The sequence below is a fragment of the Oryx dammah genome, unplaced genomic scaffold (genome assembly GCF_014754425.2).
Source record: "Oryx dammah isolate SB20612 unplaced genomic scaffold, SCBI_Odam_1.1 HiC_scaffold_28, whole genome shotgun sequence".
In the NCBI taxonomy this organism is placed as follows: domain Eukaryota; kingdom Metazoa; phylum Chordata; class Mammalia; order Artiodactyla; family Bovidae; genus Oryx; species Oryx dammah.
The window spans coordinates 28,320,482-28,343,860 of record NW_024070212.1 but is presented as its reverse complement, the minus strand read 5'-3'; the positions used below and the strand labels follow the sequence as shown (position 1 = coordinate 28,343,860).

Genomic DNA, 23,379 nt, shown 5'->3' with positions numbered 1-23,379 from the left:
GAAGGTAGTGTGCTGCAGGTCCATGGGGTGACAAAGAGCTGACACGACTGAGCAACTGAAGTGAACTGATTCAAGTGGAAATCAAAAAGCTGGAGTAGCAATATTTATGCCAGACAAAACAGACTTTAAAATAAAGACTGTTACAAGAGACAAAGAAGGACACTACACCATGATCAAGGGGTCAATCAAAGAAGGTGTAACAACTGTAAATTCATATGTACCAAACATTGGAGTACCTCAATATTTAAGGCAAATGTTAACAGACATTAAAAAAGAGAAACTGACAGTAACACAACAATAATAGGGAATTTTAATGTCCCACTTACATCATTAAACAGATCATCCAGAAAGAAGATCAGTAAGAAAGCACAGTCCTTAAATGACACATTACACCAGATAGATAGACTTAACTGACACTTCTTTAAACTTTTTGTTTTGTACCAGGGTATAGCCAATTAACAATGTTGTGACAGTTTCAGGTGAACAGTGAATGGATTCAGCCATACATATACATGTATTCACTCTCGCCAAAGTGTCCATCCATCCAGGTTGCCACATAGCACTGAACACAATTCTATGTACTACACAGTAGGTCTTTGTTGGTTATCTGTTTTAAATACAGCAGTGTGTACATGTCTCAGATGAACTTGATATTTACAGAGCATTCCATCTGAAAGCAGCAGAATGCACATTCTTTTCACGTGAACATGGAACACTCTCTCAGATAAATCACATGCTGGTCCATGAAGCAGGCCTTGGCCAATTTAAGAAAATTGAAATTATATCAAGCATCTTTTCCAACCACAACACTGTAAGATTAGAAATCAACTACATGGAGAAAAAAAAATCACATGCAGGCTATACAACATGCTACTAAACAACCAATGTGGAATGTATGTAGACAGAGCTGATTCACACTGTTGGACAGCAGAAATTAACACAACACTGTAAAGCAATTATACTACAACTTTCAAAAAATTAAACAAACAAACAAAAACACTATGACAAATTGAGAGAGAGAAACCACAGACGAAAAGTAAAAGTTTTATATTTTGGTATCATTAACAGCACTTTTTTCCTACTTTCAAACAGGCCCCCCCACCTTTTGAATTTGAACAGGCTAGAATCCATTTCTCAATCTTGATTGTAACTAGGTATAGCTATGTGACTGAGTTCTCCCCAATATAAAAATAACCACCACCACTACCATCAATGGATTACTAAAGAAATCTAAGAGAAAAAAATTTTAAATACCTAGAGACAAAAGAACACACGATTATCCAAAACCTATCAGACACAGAAAATCAGTTCTTTAGAGGGATACAAGCTTACCTTTGGAAAGAAGAAAAATCTCTAACAACCTAACCTCATGCGTAAAGCAACTAGAGAAAGAACAAACAAAACCCAAAGGTAGTAGAAGAAAATAAATCAAAAAGATCAGGGCAGAGATAAATGAAACAGAGACCAAGGAAACAACAGAAAAGATCAATAAAGCTAAAAGTTTGTTCTTTGAAAAGATAAATGATAAATATTTAACCAGACTTATCAGGAAAAAAAGGGAGAGGGACCAAATCAATTAATTAGAAATGAGAAACCACTACAAGCAATTATATACCAATAAAACAGACAACTTAGAAGAAATGGACAAATTCTTAGAGAGGTACAATCTCTCAAGACTGAACCAAGAAAAAATAGAAGATATGAATAGATCATTCACAAATACTGAAATTGAATCTATGATTTTAAAACTCCCAGACCAGAGACATTCACAGGCAAATTCCATCAAACATTTAGAAAAGAGATAACACCTATCCTTCTGAAATTATTCCCAAAAACTTCAGAGGAAGGAACAATTCCAAACTCACTATATGAGGCCACCATCACTCTGATACCAAGACCAGACAAAGAAATCACACAAAAAAAGAAAATTGTAAGCCTATAACACTGATGAACATAGATGCAAAAATCCTCAACAAAATAATAGCAAACTGAATCCAACAATACTGTAAAAGGATCATATACCATGATCAAGTGGGATTTATCTCAGAGATGCAAGGATTTTTCAATATCCACAAATCAACCAGTATGATACACTACACATTAACTGTATGATTATCTCAATAAATGCAGAAAAAACTTTTGACAACATTTAACATCCATTAATGATTAAAAACTCCTATCAAACTGGACATAGAGGGAACATATCTCAATGTACTAAAGGCCACATATCACAAACCCACAGCTACCATCACACTCAACAGTGAAAAGTTGAAAGCATTTCCTCTAAGATCAAGTACAAGACAAGGATGCCCAACTTCACTTCTTTCATTCAACAGAGTTTTGGAAGTCCTAGCTACAGCCTTCAGAGAAGAAAAAGAAATAAAAGGAATCCAAATTGGAACGGAAGAAGTAAAACTGTCACAGTTCTCAGACGATATGATACTGTACATAGAAAATCCTAAAGATGCCATCAGAAAACGATGGAAGCTCATCAGTGAATTTGGTAAAGTTGCAGAATACAAAATTAATACACAGAAATCTGTTGCATTTCTATACACTAACAACAAAAGACAAGAAAGAGAAACTAAGGAAATAATCCTATTTACCATCATATCAAAAAGAATAAAATACCTAGGAATAAACCTACTTAAGGAGGCTAAATACTTGTACTCCAAAAACTATAAGACACTGATGAAAGAAATTGAAGATGACACAGCAGATGGAAAGATATATACATATATATACCGGTTTCTTGGACTGGCAGGATTAACGTTGTTAAAATAACCATATGACTCAAGACAATCTACAGATTCAATGCAATCTCTATCACATTACCAATGAAATTTTTCAAAGAACTAAAACAACAAAAAAAGTTTTTAATTTGTATAGAAACACAAAATATGTCGATAGGCAAAGCAATCTGGAGAAAGAAAAACAAAGCTGGAGGAAACAGGCTCCCTGACTTCTGACTACAATACAAAATTACAGTAATCAAAACAGTATGGTACTGGCACAAAAACAGAAATAAGATCAATGGCACAGGATCAAAAGCCCAGAAATAAACCCACAGACCTATAGTCAATTAATCTATGACAAAGGAGGCAAGAACATACGATGGAGAAAAAACAGTCTCTTCAATAAATGGTGCTGGGAAAACGGACAGCTAAATGTAAAAGGACAAAATTATAAAATTTCTCTAACATCATAACAAAAATAAAATGGATTAAAGACCCAAATGTAAAACTGGATACTACGATATGAACTTCCTAGAGGAAAACACAGGCAGAACACTCTTTTACATAAATCACAGTAATATCTTTTTGGATCCATCTCCTAGAGTAATGGAAATAAAAACAAAAATAAACAAATGGGACCAAATTAAACTTAAAAGCTTTTGCACAACAAAGGATACCACAAACAAAACAAAAAGACAAGTTACAGAATGGGAGAAAATGTTTATAAATGATGAGACCAACAAAGCTTTATTCCCAAAATATACAAACAGCTCATACAACTCAATAACAAAAACACCCAAATTAGCCCAATTAAAAAATGGACAGAAGATCTAAATAGACAGTTCTCCAAAAAAGGACATGCAGATGACCAAAAGGCACATGTAAAGATGCTCAACACTGCTAACTATTAGAGAAATGCAAAACAAATCTACAACAAAGTATCACCTCACTTCCGTCAGAATGGCCATCATCAAAAAGTCTACAAATAATAAATGTTGAAGAGGGTGTAAAGAAAAAGGAACCCTCCTACACTGTTGGTGGGAATGTAAATTGGTATTATCACCAGGGAGAACATGAAGGTTCCTTAAGAAACTAAAAACAGAGTTACAACATATGACCCTCCAATCCTACTCCTGGACATATATCCAGACAAAACTATAATTGAAAAATATATATGCATCCCAATGTTCACTGCAGCACTATTTACAACAGTCAAGACATAGAAGCAATATAAATGTCCATCAACAGACAAATGGATAAAGAAGATGTGGTATATATATCACATGGAATTATACTCAATGTTTATAATAACCTATGTGCTTAGTCACTCAGTCATGTCTAACTCTTTGCGACCCCACAGATCGTAGCCTGCCAGGTTCCTCTGTCCATGGGGATTCTCCAGGCAAGAATACTGGAGTGGGTTGCCATGCCCTCCTCCAGGGGATCTTCCCAGCCCAGAGATCGAGCCCAGGTCTCCCACATTGCATGGGGAATTTTTTACCATCTGACCTACCAAGGAAGCCCATATAAGGGAAAAGAATCTGCAAAGAAAATATATAGTTACATATAAACATGTATAAATATGTATAACTGAATCACTTTGCTGTATACCTTAAACACAACATTGTAAATCAACTATACTTTAATTTTAATAAAAAAGAGAGACCTCAGAAAGAGATAATATTTTGTAGCAAACTCAGATTTGTTACCAAAATAAATGAAATAAATTTTCAACATTGGAAAAGCAGAGATAGTATTTTGCCAACAAAGGTCCGTCTAGTCAAGGCTATGGTTTTTCCAGTGGTCAGGTATGGATGTGAGAGTTTGACTGTGAAGAAAGCGGAGGGCCGAAGAATTGATGCTTTTGAACTGTGGTGTTGGAGAAGACTCTTGAGAGTCCCTTGGACTGCAAGGAGATCCAACCAGTCCTGGGTGTTCTTTGGAAGGACTGATGCTGAAGCTGAAACTCCAATACTTTGGCCACCTGATGCGAAGAGTTAACTCATTGGAAAAGACTCCGATGCTGGGAGGGATCGGGGGCAGGAGAAGGGGACAACAGAGGATGAGATGGCTGGATGGCATCATCGACTCGATGGACATGAGTTTGGGTGAACTCCAGGAGTTGGTGATGGACAGGGAGGCCTGGAGTGCTACGAATCATGGGGTTGCAAAGAGTCGGACACGACTGAGCGACTGAACTCAACTGAAAGATATAAAAGCACTTTGATAGATTAACAGCAAAAAAAGAAGAAACAAGCAATCAATATGCTGACTAAAGGCAACTAAAATATAAAGAAAAAATAAATGAAAAAGGGTATAAAACAAAGATAGAACATACAAAAACTAATCAAAAGACAGTATAGTTAAATTAAAATCAAATAGAGTAGATTTTAAGATACATTAGAAACAGAGACATTTTATCAGTTCATGAAGACAAACAAAGCTTGACACTATTCAGGATTAAAGGAGATTAAAGAGCTAAATGACAGATGAGAGATGAAAGCTAAATGAATATGTGATCCTGGATTGAGAAAAAAAAAAAGACTATAAATTACATAAAAGTCAATCCACCAAGGAGATGGATATCAATTCCAAGTCTGCATGCACCCAATTATACTGCTTAAAAACATATAAAGCAAAAATTGACAGAAACAAAAGGAGAAAAAGATAAATCCACCATCAGAGCAGACATGACCACACTTCTCTCAATGGTTTATAAAATAAGCAAACCAAAAAGATGAGTAAGAATATGAGAAATTTCAGCCATACAACTAATAAACTTGGGCTAATTTACAGAGAGGGAAAACTGCTCTCCAAAACAAAGGAATACAAATTCTTTCAAAGACCTGATGGAAGATTTAATGAAACTCACCATGTACTGGATAATAAAACAAGTCTGTACATATTTCAAAGGACTGAAAACTTTCAGAGCATGTTCTCTGACTGTCACAGAATTAAAACTTAGTAAGTGGAAAAGTATAGAATAAGGCTGTAAATTCTTATAAAAAAGAAAACATAGAAATAGAAACAAAAAATATATAGGGACCTCTCCAAAGAACATAGGAAGGCACTTTAAGGGTCTCCCGCTGGCCAAATCTAGGACAATTATGTATCAAAACAATATAGTAATAATTTATAATCCATTAGGTAAAAATAAGAACATAGGAATCCATAACATAATAAATGAATGAATGATTAAATGGGGAAAAGTCTACTTTAGAGTGATAATAAAATTAGAAGAAATGATGAAGTTAAAAAAATCACTATCTTGTATCCATCATGATATATAGCTTTATTACCAATCAAAAACTTCCAATTAAGTTACCATGATCTTAGAGTCTTAAAGGACTAAAAATTACTCTTATTCTCATTTCAAAAGTCATAAAAATTAACAAGTATTCAAAATAGCAAAAGAAATTTAGACACAGTAAACACACACACACAGGGTTGGCCAAAAAGTTAGTATGGTTTTTCTGTACCATCTTACAGAAAAATCCAAACAAATTTTTTGGCCCATCCCAAGCAGAAGATATTAAGAAGAGGTGGCAAGAATACACAGAAGAACTGTACAAAAAAGATCTTCATGACCCAGATAATCATGATGGTGTGATCACTAATCTAGAGCTAGACATCCTGGAATGTGAAGTCAAGTGGGCCCTCAAAAGCATCACTACGAACAAAGCTAGTGGAGGTGATGGAATTCCAGTGGAGCTGTTTCAAATCCTGAAAGATGATGCTGTGAAAGTGCTGCACTCAATATGCCAGCAAATTTGGAAAACTCAGCAGTGGCCACAGGACTGGAAAAGGTCAGTTTTCACTGCAATCCCAAAGAAAAGCAATGCCAAAGAATGCTCAAACTACCGCACAATTGCACTTATCTCAAACGCGAGTAAAGTAATGCTCAAAATTCTCCAAGCCACGCTTCAGCAATACGTGAACCGTGAACTTCCTGATGTTCAAGCTGGTTTTACAAAAGGCAGAACCAGAGATCAAATTGCCAACATCCGCTGGATCATGGAAAAAGCAAGAGAGTTCCAGAAAAACATCTATTTCTGCTTTATTGACTATGCCAAAGCCTTTGACTGTGTGGATCACAATAAACTGTGGAAAATTCTGAAAGAGATGGGAATACCAGGCCACCTGACCTGCCTCTTGAAAAATCTGTATGCAGGTCAGGAAGCAACAGTTAGAACTGGAAGAAAAGTTATGACCAACCTAGATAGCATACTCAAAAGCGGAGACATTACTTTGCTGACTAAGGTCCGTCCAGTCAAGGCTATGGTTTTTCCAGTGGTCAGGTATGGATGTGAGAGTTGGACTGTGAAGAAGGCTGAGCACCGAAGAACTGATGCTTTTGAACGGTGGTGTTGGAGAAGACTCTTGAGAGTCCCTTGGACTGCAAGGAGATCCAACCAGTCCATTCTGAAGGAGATCAGCCCTGGGATTTCTTTGGAAGGAATGATGCTGAAGCTGAAATTCCAGTACTTTGGCCACCTCATGCGAAGAGTTGACTCATTGGAAAAGACTCTGATGCTGGGAGGGATTGGGGGCAGGAGGAGAAGAGGACGACAGAGGATGAGATGGCTGGATGGGATCACTGACTTGATGGACGTGAGTCTGAGTGAACTCCGGGAGCTGGTGATGAACAGGGAGGCCTGGCGTGCTGCGATTCATGGGGTCGCTAAGAGTCGGACACGACTGAGCGACTGAACTGAACTGAAATGAATACTTCAATGTAATCATCCTGGCATTTTAACCTTGGACTCTCTGGTTCCCAGAGCTGTCAGAAACAAACATCTGTTGTGTGTATGTGTATGTGTGTGCGTATGTGTGTGTGTGAGTGTATTCACTTAAATACAGTGAACTAGTTTAAAACAGAAAGCAAGTTCTATTTTCTTCTTTCCCCTGAAATAGATCTGAAACTCTTACCTGGGCACAACAAATGAAAGCAATGGAAAGTGTCAGTAGGAAGACAGAAGACACAACCACATCCACTGATCGCTGTGGGCCCCGTCTCTGGAGAGTGAGACACAGGTTAGCGTTTTAGGTCCCCGCTGGAGACAGATTAGGGGACCTAATCTTACTATTTGGTGTGAAAACGAATGTTTATAAGAGGTTTCTGACACAGGATTTTAATATATTTTGGACATCTTCAACTTTAATTAAGCTCTGAGATTCATGTCATTCAAGTTAAGGGTGTGATTGATTCACTAACACATTTTCAGCAGGAATGTTTCCCCAGAAGTCAGGAAAAGATGCAACATTCAGCTTATCACTCTGCCCTAAGAGTTTAAAATTTCTTTTCCCTTTCTAAGCCCTTATTTCATTAGCTCTACCAGCTCTGCAGCTAGATCATTCCCAATCTGTTGTCAAACAGGTGAGCTAGATGTCAGTCACTGATATAATCTGTCCAGAACATAGGACTACCCAGCCTGGTGAATATCTGCCACCAGAAATTTCAATGAGCATGTTTTCTGTGTATTACTGCAAATATTCCATGGTTAGTTAAAACTCACCTTTAGAAAGGAACGCAGTGATAACCATATCTTAATGTTCTCCACCTTTTTAAGTCTGAAATGAGGTATTTCATATTTCCTAGCTTTCCTGGCAGAAGTAATATGGCTGAAGAGTTTTGCAAATAAAAATCTCTAGAGGAGGTTAAAAAAAAAAAATCACAAAGTGAAATGTACGTTATATGTCAATGTGTATATAGTTATATAATTGTAAAATATTCCCAGCACTTAAAAAATATTAAAAGAATCAAGTTCTGATCATTATGTATAATGTGCTTTCTGTAGCAACGGATTAATGAGCTATTTAACAATGCTTTTTCACTTCCTGTCTTAGTGACTTCTTCAGGGGGGCTTCCCCAAAGGCTCAGTAGGTAAGGAATCCACTTGCAATGCAGGAGACACGGAAAATGTGGGTTCCATCCCTGGGTCAGGAAGATGCCCTGGAGGAGGGCATGGCAACCCACTCCAGTATTCTTGCCTAAATTATCCCATGGACAGAGGAGCTTGTAGCTTGGGCTACAGTCCAAAGGGTCACAAAGAACTGAACACAACTGAACACACATGTACACATTCTTCTGATATACTACACTCTGGACATTTTCAAGGAATACGCCTTGGAGACCTTTGTGAATCCCAACCTTCACAAATTCAAACATTTATACAAAATTTTAGCTTACTTCCAAATTACATTTCCATACAAAAACTGTATTTTTTACACATATCACCAATATAATAAGCCCTCAATACCAAACTCTTATCCAATTTCAATAAATTTATTTCTCACTTGGCCATTTTTCAGAAACATTTTCACCTTGGAATTACTACACACTCTACATGGTGGCTCAGATGGTAAAGCGTCTGTCTACAATGTGGGAGACCCGGGTTTGATCCCTGGGTTGGGAAGATCCCCTAGAGACGGAAATGGCAATCCACTCCAGTACTATTGCCTGGTGAATCCCATGGACAGAGGAGCCTGGTAGGCTACAGCCCATGGGGTTGCAAAGAGTTGGACATGACTTCACTTTCACTTTCTACATATATAAAACACATCGAGGCACATCAAGGAGCAGGTGTGAACAATCAGCTAGGCTCAGCCACTTACTCCTACATATAGGCTCAGTAAAATTTCAGATTACAGCATGTTATTTGTAAATAATCAATATCAGAAGTGTTAAACCCACAAATACCAAAAGTCCACTTACCAAGCCTCCACTGCCCATGTTAGCTTCTGGAGAGAGAACAAATCAAGACAACAAAAGCAACTAAACAGAACATCATATACAAAAAAAGAGGTGAGAAATTTTACTCAGTTTCTACTGACCTGTTTATATGTTCTCTCTGCCACACACATCATGAAAAAAAACATCCAGGTAAGACACAGTCGCTCAAAAAAGTTAATTATAGACAAAATAATAATTGGTGTAACAGGTGGTGCCCCACAAAAGAGAGTCAAGATCTCCTCAGCTGAGATGGATTTTAGCTGGTCAAGGTTCTTATCACGAAACAGTCGGTGTAAAAAAGGGAAAAATGCTAATCCAATGGTGACGACATTTCCCAGCATCTGATAACCTACTCCTTGCTGATATGCATTAACCTGGAAATTAATTTAAAACAGCTATCATTATTGCACAGCTATATGCAGTTGTGAAGCAGTATTTGTCGAATACTATTTAGATTATTATAAACTAAATCTGTTCTAAAAGAAATACAAATAAAAATGAAGTACCAATTTATGACTTTTAGGATTAAATAAATATTTGTAAACTCTACCTGAATAATTGATCAGGCTCGAAGAGACCTCTGTAACAAATTAAAAAACACACTACCAAGTGAAAGCTGGCTACAAAATTTAAGGTACACATACTTGTGTCTTAAAAATGGAGTCAACGTTTTGATCATTAAATACAATCTGAAATAGCTGTCTGTGTGTGCGTGTGTGTACAGTTGTGCCCGACTCTTTGTGATCCCATGGACTGCAGTCCACCAGGATCCTCTGTCCATGGGATTTCCCAGGCAAGAATACTGGAGTGGGTTGCCATTTCCTTCTGCAATGAAATAGCTGCTGATTATAAAACAGATCTTTTGAAAACTCTGAAAACTTATTAAACCTTACCCTGCTCATGATGATGCCACTTATTTCCAACACAGACATATCCATCTTTTTGCACTCATTCCCTTCCCAGATTATTGCACTAACTCGATCAGAGGCAGGACTTGAGTTCTGAAGCCAGAATAAATGGTTCTGAGAAGAAAAAATAAATATTTCCATCCACTCATTCTTTCCTCCTTTAGAATTTTTTCCCTTTATCTGGTTCCCAGGCCACATTCGCCAGTGCTCTGCCGTGTCATTCTGTTCTCTCCCTCACAGACCTCATCACTCCAATTACCACCTCCACGACGCTGGCTTCTGGTCCTTTCTCCTTACTAAGCCAATTTCTTACCTGAAGAGAGGTTGTATGTCTTCTGTGATGATGGGAGGTAGGATTCCATGATCTCTGAAGTTGCTTCCACCTCTAAGCATATGGAAGTGAGGATAAGCGTGGCGTATTCATGGAGGAAAGTATTTCCATAGCACCACGACTAGACCAGGGGTAGGAGGAAGTTAGGTAGGAGAGGCGCTAACAGGCCTTAGATATCACAGGAATGGTAAGGAGGTCAGCCTTTCTCTGGTCTAACCAGGACATGGAAAAGCACAGAAAGCACAAGAGGAGAAGGTCACTATGAAAACAGCCCAGCACTTTCCTCTGCCATGTCACGTCTTGTTCTTCAAGTCCCAACTCAAGTCCATTTTATCAACATGTGCTCTCTGATGGCCACAAGTCTCTCTCATATTGCCCTTCTCTGAATCAATCAAAACAGTCTATCGTAGATAAATCTGCATCTAATTATATGCTGCTGCTTTTATAGTGCCCTCTACTTGTTTTCCATAAAACCATCTTGTCCCCAAACTAATATATGTTATTTTTTTTAAAAAAAGATCATATGGCATATTTCTTCTCCTACAACAATGCTTAGCATAATGCTGATGAGCATTTATGGATCTATTAACTGATTTAGCCAAAAAATATTTATTAAGCAGCTACTATTAACAGGAACTATGGATATACTGGAGAACAAGATACAAGGTCCTTGACATCAAGGAGTTTACAGACTTATAAAGGAGATGTGATTAAATAAAGTTACTGCGTAGTGTGATAAGGGAAGAGAAGAATGCTTTAGGAGCATATTAAAAAGACTTCCTAAGGAAGTATCAACTGAGCTAAGACCTGAAAGACAAAAGGGATTTACCCAAAGGAATGAGTACTGGAGAAAAGCGTGTTTCAGGAAAGACCCAGAAGTACATGAGGAAACTGGAAGAAGTTCAGTTGAGTTGTGAGACTCAACTCAACCATGTGAGACTGTATCAGAGCAAATAAACAGAAGCAAATAATCCAAAGGGAAAAAGAAAGCAATTAAAGCACTGTAAGGGGAATGGCATCAGATCTTTACTTTTAAAAAACAATTTTAGTATTTTTTTTTAATTTTACTTAATTATGTGGCTGAGGTGGGTCACAGTTGCAGTGCGCGGGCTCTGTAGTTGTGTGTGGGCTCCAGATCCTGTGGACTCTCTAGCTGTGCTGCACAGGCTTAGCCGCCATAAGGCACAGGGATCTTAGTTCCCTGACCAGGGATTGAACCCATGTTCTTTGCATTGCAAGGCAAATTCTTAACCACTGGACCCACCAGGAGGTCCCATATTTGTATTTTAGAAGCATCATTCCGGCTGTAGTGTGGAAAATGAAGCAAAAGGGAACAAGGCTAGAGAAGCTGTTGTAAGGATCCAGATGAGAGCTATCCACTAAGCAGGGTGGACACAGATGAGCAGATGGAGGTATTATACAGCAGAATCGAGAAAATGTGATGATAGATTAGTTACAGGGGATGGTGGGGTGGAGGGACGTTGAGCGGGGGCAGTGGTGACATCAAGAATGGCCCCAAGGTTTCTGACTTGGGTGGTTAGTGGTGGCATTTAGAAATATGGGGACTAAAAGAAGAACATGTTAGGTGGGAGAACTGGGGAATGATGCACTCGACTTAACATGGTGAGTTTCATCTTAACCTAGTTATTCTTACATATGCCTTAAAATTATACCGTAAATCCCAAAAGTACAAAGGTGGAAATCATCATGATGCTATGCATAACTAGCAAAGGCTAATATAATTTAGATGAGTCTTCAGACTGAATGGAAAGAATAGTTAGATTCAAATTTTGATAGCATAATTGGAGGGAAAAGTTTAAAACTTTAGTGATAAAGTATATGTTTGTTTCCAGATAGTTTATGAAAATTGTATACATTTAATGAAGCAGAATGTTTTTCATTATAATGTATAACCTAAATCTAAGGTATCTTAGAATCAATAAAATTCAATAACTAAACAAATGAATATCCAACATCCACTATTTATTAAGTCATTGTGGAAAAAAGAAAAGAAAAAGAAAAAACAAAACTAAGAAGAGTCATAATCATTGGCATTAAGCATAGGAAGGGCTGATACGAAAACCATTTTTTAATCATCCAGTCCAGCCAGCAGCAGGACAAGCTCGTGAAATAATCATTGCAGCTCCACAAGTATTTAAGTAGAGAGTAACCAATTGTCTGACAGAAATAGTAATAACAACGCTAACATGTACTGGCTGCTTACTCTTTGCCAAGATTGTGCTAAGCACTTTAAATTATCTCATTAGATATATCACAATATTTCTAAGAAGTAGGAACTATTGTTACTACATGACAGAAAGTAAAAACATTTCTGAAGAATGAATTCCTAGATTGATTGGAAGGTTGAAATAACCTAAGAATCCCCATTTCCAGGCTATCTGATTTTATGATACTAAAAGAGAACCTGAAATTAAAAGCATCACTGGCTTTATACATTATTAGAGAAGAAAGCAATGCCGTCTCCTAGTAATTCACATAAAATGCTGTGATATATCTGAAAATACAATATGAAGTTACTGCAACCCTGCTCATATAAAATGAATATTAAGGATTATTCTAAGGAAAATAAGAAAAGGTATCAGGAAGAAACAGGTTAGGGGAATTAGAGAGTGCTTTCTTCTGAGTACTGAGCCCAACATCTTCACTTACAAATTATGCTCAATTTCTTCATCTCTAAATTAGGGATAATAAGGGCCCACTTTATAGGGTTACTGTAGAATTAAAAGAGAGAATATGGTGCCTAAGTACACAGTAACTGTTAGCTATTATTATCGTCACCTTTACAGACCTGCTGGAAAACATCCTCTTTGGGGTCCCGTTTGGCCCCTGAGTGAAGGGAGTGCACATGTGCCCCCTCGCTGTCGCTGGTGACAGATGACCGGCACTCAGGGCCGTGCAGCAGGTCATCCCATAACATGTCCTCTGTCTCCGAGTCGTGGCGGGTGCTCTCCGAGTCTCTTCTCAACATGTTGAGGCTTCGAGAGCCACCACTCATGCCAGACCTAGAGCCCTTCAAGGGAAAAAGTAAAACCAAAAAAAAAAATTTCATTCATTTTTAAAAACAACTGTATCTGAAATAAAATGAAAACAAGGCACCTACGGTGATGACTGGCATGCTCATAAACTGACCGCCATGCCTTTGTCGACAAGACTTCACATAACAATAATACACTTTCATATTTAAACGTGAACTCTGATGACTCTTAACAGACTATAAAAGAGGACTCTCTCTGAGAAGTATTGCGAAGTCATGGGATTGTTCAACTGAGACGCCCTGGGGTGGGAGTGACTCCTGCAAACACATCCTGAGGGCTGACTCTGGGAGTAGGTGTGGCTGAGCCTACTGGCACACCCAAAGTGTCTTTTACTCTAAATATTGTGAGCTTGACCATAGACACAATCACATCTGGGAACTCAGCCAAACAGGGAAAAGGGTAATCAAGCAGAGGAAAGAATGGACATTGCAGCTTTCCTGCAGTATAAACATAAATATGAAAGTTTTTCCACAACCCAACAACCTTGCCAATCAAAACAAAAGCTACCACCATCTCCTCCCCTCATCTCTGAATTATAATGTCCCAAATGTACAATGGGCTTCCCTGGAGGCTCAGATGGTAAAGAACCCGCCTGCAATGTGGGAGACCTGGGTTCGATCCCTGGGTTGGGAAGATCCCCTGGAGGAGGGCATGGCAACTCACTCCAGTATTCTTGTGTGGAGAAATCCCACGGAGCCAGTATAGTCCATGGGGTTCCAAAGAGTCAGACAAGACTGAGCGACTAAGCACAACACAGAAAATGTACAATATGTCCACTAGCTTTCATGATAAGCAGATTTACTGCTCCCATTTCTCATTTCTCAAATATCTGTCCTCAGCATCAATGTCACTTACACAGAAACAATGCTTAAGAATAAACTCCATATCCCAAGTGAATATTAAGTGCGTTTCCCTGGTAGCTCAGACAGGAAAGAATCTGTGTGCAATGTGGGAGACCTGGGTTCAATCTCTGGGTTGGGAAGACCCAGGGAGAAGGAACCAGTTACCCACTCCAGTATTCTGGCTCTCATTATCTAGGGATTGAGGAATCTCTTTCTGGGCATCATCTATGATACTCTTATGATCAGATCAAAGACAAAGAGCTCATTCTTTTTCTTGGGTGACTAGTCATATAAAAGCTGATAGATTGAAAAAAAAAAAAGCTGCTAAATAGGTAGACAGTTGGAGGCAGGGGAAAAAGTGAAAATGTTAGTCACTCAGTCATTTCTGACTCTCTGCGACCCTATGGACCGTAGCCCACCAAGCAGCTCTGTCCACAGAATTCTCCAGGCAAGAATATTGGAATGCGTGAGTAGCCATTTCCTTCTCCAGGGGATATTCCTGACCCAGGGATCAAATCCAGGTCTCCTGCATTGCAGGCAAATTCTTTACCGTCTGAGACACAGGGAAGTCCTTTACCCATTCCTTTTTTTTTTTTCAATTGGTTGTCCTAAAGTTATGTGTATATTTGCTAGCCCCTCCTCTGCATCCAAAAAAAAAAAAAAAAAACAGGAATGGATAAACTTATTACATTCAAGAATACACCTTGAAAAAGGATACATTACCTGACTGAAGGCTGCTGATTCAAACTCTGATTCAGCCAGGCTATCTGAATCCCGCACAACAGGGCACCACTTGGAAGTGGTCTTTTTTACCTGCCAAAAATCAAGACCACAAATGACAGGAAAATATGTTAGTACTTTGTTAGTTGGGAATTAATGCCTATATTTAATAAACTAAAATAAAAATTACCTGAGTGTTTAGGTGTCTTGAAAGAATTGATTTTCTACTCTTAATTTCACAACCGTTGTCACTTGAGGCCCCTTCCACACTCCTCCGCAGTATCATCATCTGTGTCTGGGCTTCACCGTCATCGTCACTTGACAGACCATCTGAAATCCCATTACCCGGACGCCTAAAAGGCTCCTACAAAGAGAGCAGCAACGTCCTCACAGGGGGCCGCCCAGAAGACTCTAGCAAGCTGTGTGTATGAAAACTAAGAAGCAGTAAAAGTAAACTAAGCCAAAGCTGAACAAACCTACATATTCATTGGTCTTAATAAAGAAAAATATGAAGCTTTCTTGAAACTAAATGATTTAAATAATGTAGAGGTTAGAAGCACAGGTTTGAGTCAAAGTCAAGTCTGAATCATAGCTCTTCTACTTATTAGCTATGTAACTTTCAGTTCAGTTTAGTTCAGTTGCTCAGTCGTGTCCGACTCTTTGCGACCCCATGAATCGCAGCACGCCAGGCCTCCCTATCCATCACCAACTCCCGGAGTTCAAACTCATGTCCATCGAGTTGGTGATGCCATCCAGCCATCTCATCCTCTGTTGTCCCCTTCTCCTCCTGCCACCCATCCCTCCCAGCATCAGAGTCTTTTCCAATGAGTCAACTCTTCTCATGAGGTGGCCAAAGTACTGGAGTTTCAGCTTTAGCATCAGTCCTTTCAATGAACACCCAGGACTGATCTTTAGAATGCACTGGTTGGATCTCCTTGCAGTCCAAGGGACTCTCAAGAATCTTCTCCAACACCACAGTTCAAAAGCACCAATTCTTCAGCGCTCAGCTTTCTTCAGAGTCCAACTCTCACATCCATACCTGACCACTGGAAAAACCATAGCCTTGACTAGACAGACCTTTGTTGGCAAAGTAATGTCTCTGTTTTTGAATATGCTATCTAGGTTGGTCATAACTTTCCTTCCAAGGAGTAAGCATCTTTTAATTTCATGGCTGCAATCACCATCTGCAGTGATTTTGGAGCCCCAAAAGATAAAGTCTGACACTGTTTCCACTGTTTCTGCATCTCTGGGAAACAGATGCCATGTGATGGGACCAGATGCCATGATCTTTGTTTTCTGAATGTTGAGCTTTAAGCCAACTTTTTCACTCTCCTCTTTCACTGTCATCAATGTAGCTTTAGGTAAGTAATTAAATCTCTTTGGGCCTCAAGTTCCTCATCGGAAAGGTGATGACAATAAATAAATAAATCCCTCTAAGGTCAGGAACAAGACAAGGATGTCCACTCTCACCACTATTATTCAACATAGTTTTAGAAGTCCTAGTTACGGCAATTATAGAAGAAAAAGAAATAAAAGGAATCCAGATAGGAAAAGAAGTAAAACTCTCACAGTCTGCAGATGACATGATACTATACATAGAAAACCCAAAAGAAACTATCAGAAAATTACTAGAGCTAATCAGTGAATTCAGCAAAGTCGCAGGATACAAAGTTAATACACAGAAATCACTTGCATTCCTATACACTAACAATGAAAAATCAGAAAGAGAAATTAAGGAATCAATACCATTTACCATTGCAACAAAAAGAATAAAATATCTAGGAATAAATCTATATAAAGAGACAAAAGACCTGTATACAGAAAATTATAAGACATTAATTAAAGAAATCAAAGACGACATATACAGATGAAGAGATATTCCTCGTTCCTGGGTAGGAAGAATCAATATTGTAAAAATGACTATACTACCAAATGCAATCTACAGATTCAATGTGACCCCTATCAAAATCACCAATGGCATTTTCACAGAACTAGAACAAAAAATTTCACAATTCATATGGAAACACAAAAGACCCTGAACAGCCAAAACCTTGAGAAAGAAGAATGGAGCTGGAATAATCAACCTTCCTGACTTCAGGCTATACTACAAAGCTACAGTCATCAAGACAGGATGGTACTGACACAAAAACAGAAATATAGACCAACGGAACAAGACAGAGAACCCAGAGATAAACCCACACATCTACAGGTACCTTATTTTTGACAAAGGAGGCAAGAATATACAATGGGGCAAAGACAGTATCTTCAATAAGTGAGACATCTGGACATCTACGTGCAAAAGAATGAAATTAGAACACTACCTAACGCCATACACAAAGATAAACTCAAAATGGATTCAAGACCTAAATGTAAGACCAGAAACTAACAAACTCTTAGAGGAAAACATAGGCAAAACACTCGATGACATAAATCAAAGCAAGATCTTCTATGACCCACCTCCTAGAGTAATGGAAATAAAAACAAGAATAAACAAGTGGGACCTAATTAAACTTAAAAGCTTTTGCACAGCAAAGGAAACTACAAACAAGGCGAAAAGACAACCCTCAGAATGGGAGAAAATAATAGCAAAGGAAACAACTGACAAAGAATTCCCAAAATACACAAGCAGCTTATACAGCTCAATACTAGAAAAGCAAAGAACCCAATCAGAAAGTGGGAAAGGTATCTGAAGAGACATTTCTCCAAAGAAGACATACAGATGGCTAACAAGCACATGACAAGATGCTCAGCATCACTCATTACTAGAGAAATGCAAACCAAAACCACAATGAGATACCACCAGTCAGAATGGCCATCATCAAAAAGTATAAACAATAAATGCTGGAGAGGGTGTGGGGAAAAAGGAACACTCTTGCATTGCTGGTGGGAATGTAAACTTATACAGCCACTATGGCAGGTGGTATGGAGATTCCTTAAAAAGCTAGGAATAAAACCACCATATGACCCAGCAATCCCACTCGTAGGCATATGCCCTGAGGAAATCAAAATTGGAAAAAAGACATGTGTACCCCAATGTTCACTGCAGCACTATTTACAATAGCTAGAAAATGCAAGCAACCTAGATGTCCATCTACAGATGAATGGATAAAGAAGCTGTGGTACATATATACAATGGAATACTACTCAGCCTTCCTGAGGAGTTTCTTCCACAAAAAGGAATGCATTTGAATCCGTTCTAATGAGGTGGACGAACCTAGACCCTATTATACAGAGTGAAGTAAGTCAAGATAGCCAGTGGGAATTTGCTGTATGACTCGGGGAACTCAAACAAGGGCTCTGTGACAATCTGGAGGGGTGGGATGGGGAGGGAGATAGGAGGGAGGTCTGGGAGGGAGGGGACATGCATGTACCTATAGCTGATTCTTGTTGATGTATGACAGAAAAACCACAAAATTCTGTAAAGCAATTATCCTTCAATTAAAACATTTAAAAAAAATAAAAGCATCTATCTCACAGAGCTGTTGAAACAATTGTGTTACTATATGTAAATCACTTAGAATAGTGCCTGATTGCAGTAATGGCTCAAAAAAAATTAGCTCTTTTTATAATTCATAAATGCCAGTCTAACAAATAATATTTCATGACTATAAAATAAAAGTATAGCTATTTTTAGACATAAAGCAGAATAATAGCTCTATCTAAACATAAAAATATTTTCACAAACCTTAACACATACTATCCCTGCCTGTCTGGAAGATGACATGGCAGCCTCTACACCAATCTGTTCATTGAATCTACCAGCCTCCTCCTAAGTCTGGACTAGGGGCAGATACAACAATAAGCTCTGGCCCTAGAAATTGGAAGAATAAGGTAAAATCTTCATATTATTCTTCACGGTGTTCTCCTTTTCATGTCCTTTGGTTTTACATTTCAAATGACACAAATCTATTAGAATCTATTGTGTGCTTTTAGCAGAGTCTAAGAATAGAAAATTTTACACGAGAAAAGGACCAGGTAATGTTTATACTCATCTAAATCTTACCCTACGGCCCTTTTCTCCATCGGAAAATTTCGCTTTCTCTCTCGTTTGCCACGTTCTGATCTCTGGTCGACACTGTCTCTTCTTGATGATAGGATGCAGACAACCTGAATCATAGTCAGTCTCCGTCCCTCTGTTACATATTAACTTAACTCTTTTCATCCTATTTTTTTAAAGGGAAAAAAATGATTAATAATTAGTTTTCTGAAAGTAGTATCTTTCATGAAACCACTTTTCTTCTGAGGAGTAGAATATGTTAATCTGGAAATCAAGAAGATTCAGAAATCGTGTTTTTCGGGCTCTCCAGCTTTCCTAAGGGTGTAGGAAGCCAGAATATAGTTCTCTCTCTAGTCTCCAAAGACTTGGGTCAGTTAATTGAGAGGAATCCTGTTCTTTTTGGTTTTGCAAGGAAGTAGGTTCACAGTCTTCCTCTCAAACACAAAGCCAACCCCTCCCTCACATTGCCGGTCTGTGCCGCTTCACAGGATGCCTTTCCCTCTTCTGTCCTTCAAAGCCCAGTAACTCTCAGCTCTTCCATGACTCCTGCCGACTGTTTCAGCCCAGAATCATCATCCCATCTGCTGAACTGCATGGCCCTTAGTCAGCATGATACCATTTACGGTATTTTTACATTGTTGTGACTGCCTCCTACCTGCTAGTTTTCCTTTCCTAATAAGATGGTAAATCACTGAGAAGAGGAAAGTGCAGTGCCCAGCACAATGTTCAGCTGAAGAACTCAAATGCTTCAATGAAAGAGTGTCAACTTATCTTTAGAAAAATATGTGGACACAATTTGTCTTCAAAAATGAAGCTGCAGAACACTTTACTTTTGAGTCACAAACATTAATATATGACAAAAACAAGTATTTCTTTGAGTCACAGTACCACTGTCATGACCTACAAAATCATGTAGGAAGTCGCAGTTGTCTTAGATTCATCTCCCTTTCTGTCCTACAGCCCACTGACAGCAGCCTCCTGCCCTGCATCCCACATCTAAAGAGGAATCAGCTCTCACACTGAAAAATACCTCATCTCTTAAAAATTCTTCTTTCTCTCAAGATATTTGCCAATGTGGCTTAAAATATTTAATCTTTGAGAGTATTTATATTTCTGTAATCTTATGGTCTAAAAAGCCATTAAAGATCAAACAGAAGGACACTTTTATGGTAGATAACTGGACTTATGGGTAATACGGCAGACACTGGGGACACTGTGAATAAGAAAACCATTCTAGAACTTTTAAAAATCACACCACTATGATAATATGCTTACACTGCATACTCCTAAAACCTAATCAGGCTATATACTATGCAAACACTAAAGTGAACACAAAAACAAGTAAAACTTCCATTTTATTGGAAGTATTAATAAGTATTAATTTGGTGAAAATGTGAAAATTGGGAAGTATTAATAAGTGGGAAGTATTAATAAGACTTCCCACCTGTTGCCAAAGAGAGTCCTCCAAAAACTACCATTAAGGGGTGCAGATTCCAAAGTTTCCACTCCTCTGGCTTTATCAGAGGAGTTATTTCCATTTTCTCGGCTCCCATCACCATTCACAGTTTTTCGTAATTTTCTACAAAAAAATATTTCAACAACTTCAGATTATTCAAGACCTTTTCTATTTCTGCTTAGAATATTCCTACCATTTACCACCTGAAATTAAGTATAATGAACTTCTCATAATGAGAATAAATTATGCATGAACATTTCTGATTTAAGGGCAAAAACAGATCCCAAAGATACCAAAGGGTATCATTTTGTTCATTCATTAATGAAATAGAACTGCTATTCAAAAATATTACTAGCAGGAAAATTTTCTTATATATGACCAATAGTCTTTTCAGGAAACACTAAAAAAAAATGAACAATTTCTTTAAATATGGATGTCAGAAATCTACCCATTTGGCACATTTAATCAGGGAGACATGAAATAATAGCAAGCAATCATTTTTTTGGCTATCCTATGCAGTGAAAAGATATATCCTGTAAATACCAATGAGATACAACAAAATATTTAATTTCTTTAGAAAACATTAAATCAATTAAACTGAATTTTCAAGGAATATTCTTTTCTGGGGAGGAAAAAAAAAACATGTATAGAAAATAACATTCAAAAACAAGTATAAATATGTTGAAAGTCTTTGCACCAAATGGAAAAATCTTAGAACTCCTTGGGGGAACAAAAACCTATCAACACTCTGAGGAAAGATGACTTGTGGAAGATAATACCATATATACTTTAAAAACGTTTAACAGTTCCAAAACCCATATACAGCACATAATCAGTAAAGACATGACATGAATCCAATGTGTATAAAAGTTAAGTCTTTATTAAAAGTTTAGAACATGTAGAAAACAACTCTTTTTATTTACTATTGAAAAAAGGTAAGAACATTAATACCATTAATCAGACATACTAAGATCCTTGTATATAGTGAATTTTCACCAAATTTTAAGACTGAATTGTGAAGAATGCTTTACAAAAATCATCATTTAAGGTAAATTTTAGTAAGGAATAATACAGTATAGGAATTTTCCTTTTTAAACAACGGTACTGAATGACCCCCTGCTGATTAAAAGTTTATGACAAAGTTTCTTAGCATCAGGGAGAAAAGCAAAAGTAAAGCACTCATTTCTTTTAGCCAAAAAAATAATGAAAAAATATGCAAAAAAGGAAGACTTTTTATTAATTTACTTCAAGATTTGTTCTACAATGCCTCTCCTAGAAAATACACAACCACAAGTGTAACTTCTTATCTCACCTTCTTCTCCGATTTCCATTGTTCCCTGATGGCCTTGTTATCTGAGTAGACACAATTTGACAGTGGACAGTTCCCATGAGTAACATAAGGCACAAGGGTCCGAGGACTTCACTTACATTCACGATAGGCATCATAAAATATAACACGAGTGCTATCACTGAAAAGAAAAGGTTTCAAAATAGAAACCATTAGGGCTCATCTTTAAAATCAGTTCTAATAACCATACAGAATATTTCTTCAAAAATCTGTCATGTAAAAAGTATACAGGTTAAAACACATAATTTCCTTCAATACAATCCAGCTGCACATTAGCTGGGTGAAAACCTGAAGCCCTAGATCACAGAGCAAGTGAAAAATGATGTGTCCAGAGGATATGCCTTTCTGGCAATATGATAGTCTAGGTATTTCTAGATATTCCCACCACAAAACAACTAGCTGCTGTATAATCCTTTGTACTGTTGCTCTGCTCACAGGAACAGTATTTTCCAAGGCCCAGAGTTACATTAGCAATTAGTAGATCTAAGATTTGAACCCAGGCAGCTAGGCTCCAGAGTCTTTTTTGGGAGGTGGGGGCCAGGGGGCATTGCACAGTGTGACATGTGAGATCTTAGTTCCCAGACCAGTGATAGAACCCAGGCCTCTGCAGTGGAAGCATGGAGCCCTAACCACTAGACCAACAGGGAATTCCTAGAGTCCTTACTGTTAACTACTATGCTACATTGCCTCTCTCTATGTATGAAATGTCCAAAGATATAAAAGATGAAAGAAACAGAAAAATGTTATAAATTATCTCCCAAAACTTCCAGATACAAGTTTACAGATTAGTTCTTTCAGACTTGCACATAAAGATGATTCTTGTGCTACACGAACTTTTCTATGTGGGGAAAGATTAATTTCATTCCCTAATACCCTAAAGCAGAGAAGGCGATGGCACCCCACTCCAGTACTCTTGCCTGGAAAATCCCATGGACGGAGGAGCCTGGTGGGCTGCAGTCCATGGGGTCACGAAGAGTCGGACACGACTGAGTGACTTCACTTTCATTTTTCACTTTCATGCATTGGAGAAGGAAATGGCAACCCACTCCAGTGTTCTTGCCTGGAGAATCCCAGGGACGGGGGAGCCTGGTGGGCTGCTGTCTATGGGGTCGCACAGAGTCAGACACGACTGAAGTGACTTAGCAGCAGCAGCAATACCCTGAAGAGCATTCTTGCCCTGAAAACCCCATCAACAGTATGAAAAGGCAAAAATATATAATACTGAAAGACGAACCTCCCAGGTCAGTAGGTGT

The 23,379-nt window shown here is 38.1% G+C and overlaps 1 protein-coding gene across 10 annotated transcripts in view; it reads right to left on the bottom strand.

Annotated features, from left to right (window-relative positions):
- PHTF1 (putative homeodomain transcription factor 1) overlaps positions 1–23,379 on the bottom strand; it is an 84,760-nt gene that overhangs the window by 22,961 nt on the left and 38,420 nt on the right. For 9 of the 10 annotated variants that reach the window (XM_040231004.1, XM_040231005.1, XM_040231007.1 and 6 more), the window contains exons 6-15: positions 22,091–22,247; positions 20,767–20,901; positions 19,329–19,488; positions 15,516–15,689; positions 15,329–15,418; positions 13,517–13,738; positions 10,362–10,490; positions 9,570–9,842; positions 8,252–8,383; positions 7,665–7,751 (exon numbers count right to left, since the gene is read on the bottom strand). In XM_040231004.1, coding sequence (XP_040086938.1) covers positions 7,665–7,751; positions 8,252–8,383; positions 9,570–9,842; positions 10,362–10,490; positions 13,517–13,738; positions 15,329–15,418; positions 15,516–15,689; positions 19,329–19,488; positions 20,767–20,901; positions 22,091–22,247 — 1,559 coding nt within the window. The remainder of the gene's footprint in view (positions 1–7,664; positions 7,752–8,251; positions 8,384–9,569; positions 9,843–10,361; positions 10,491–13,516; positions 13,739–15,328; positions 15,419–15,515; positions 15,690–19,328; positions 19,489–20,766; positions 20,902–22,090; positions 22,248–23,379) is intronic. The other variant, XM_040231013.1, reaches the window with a different exon arrangement.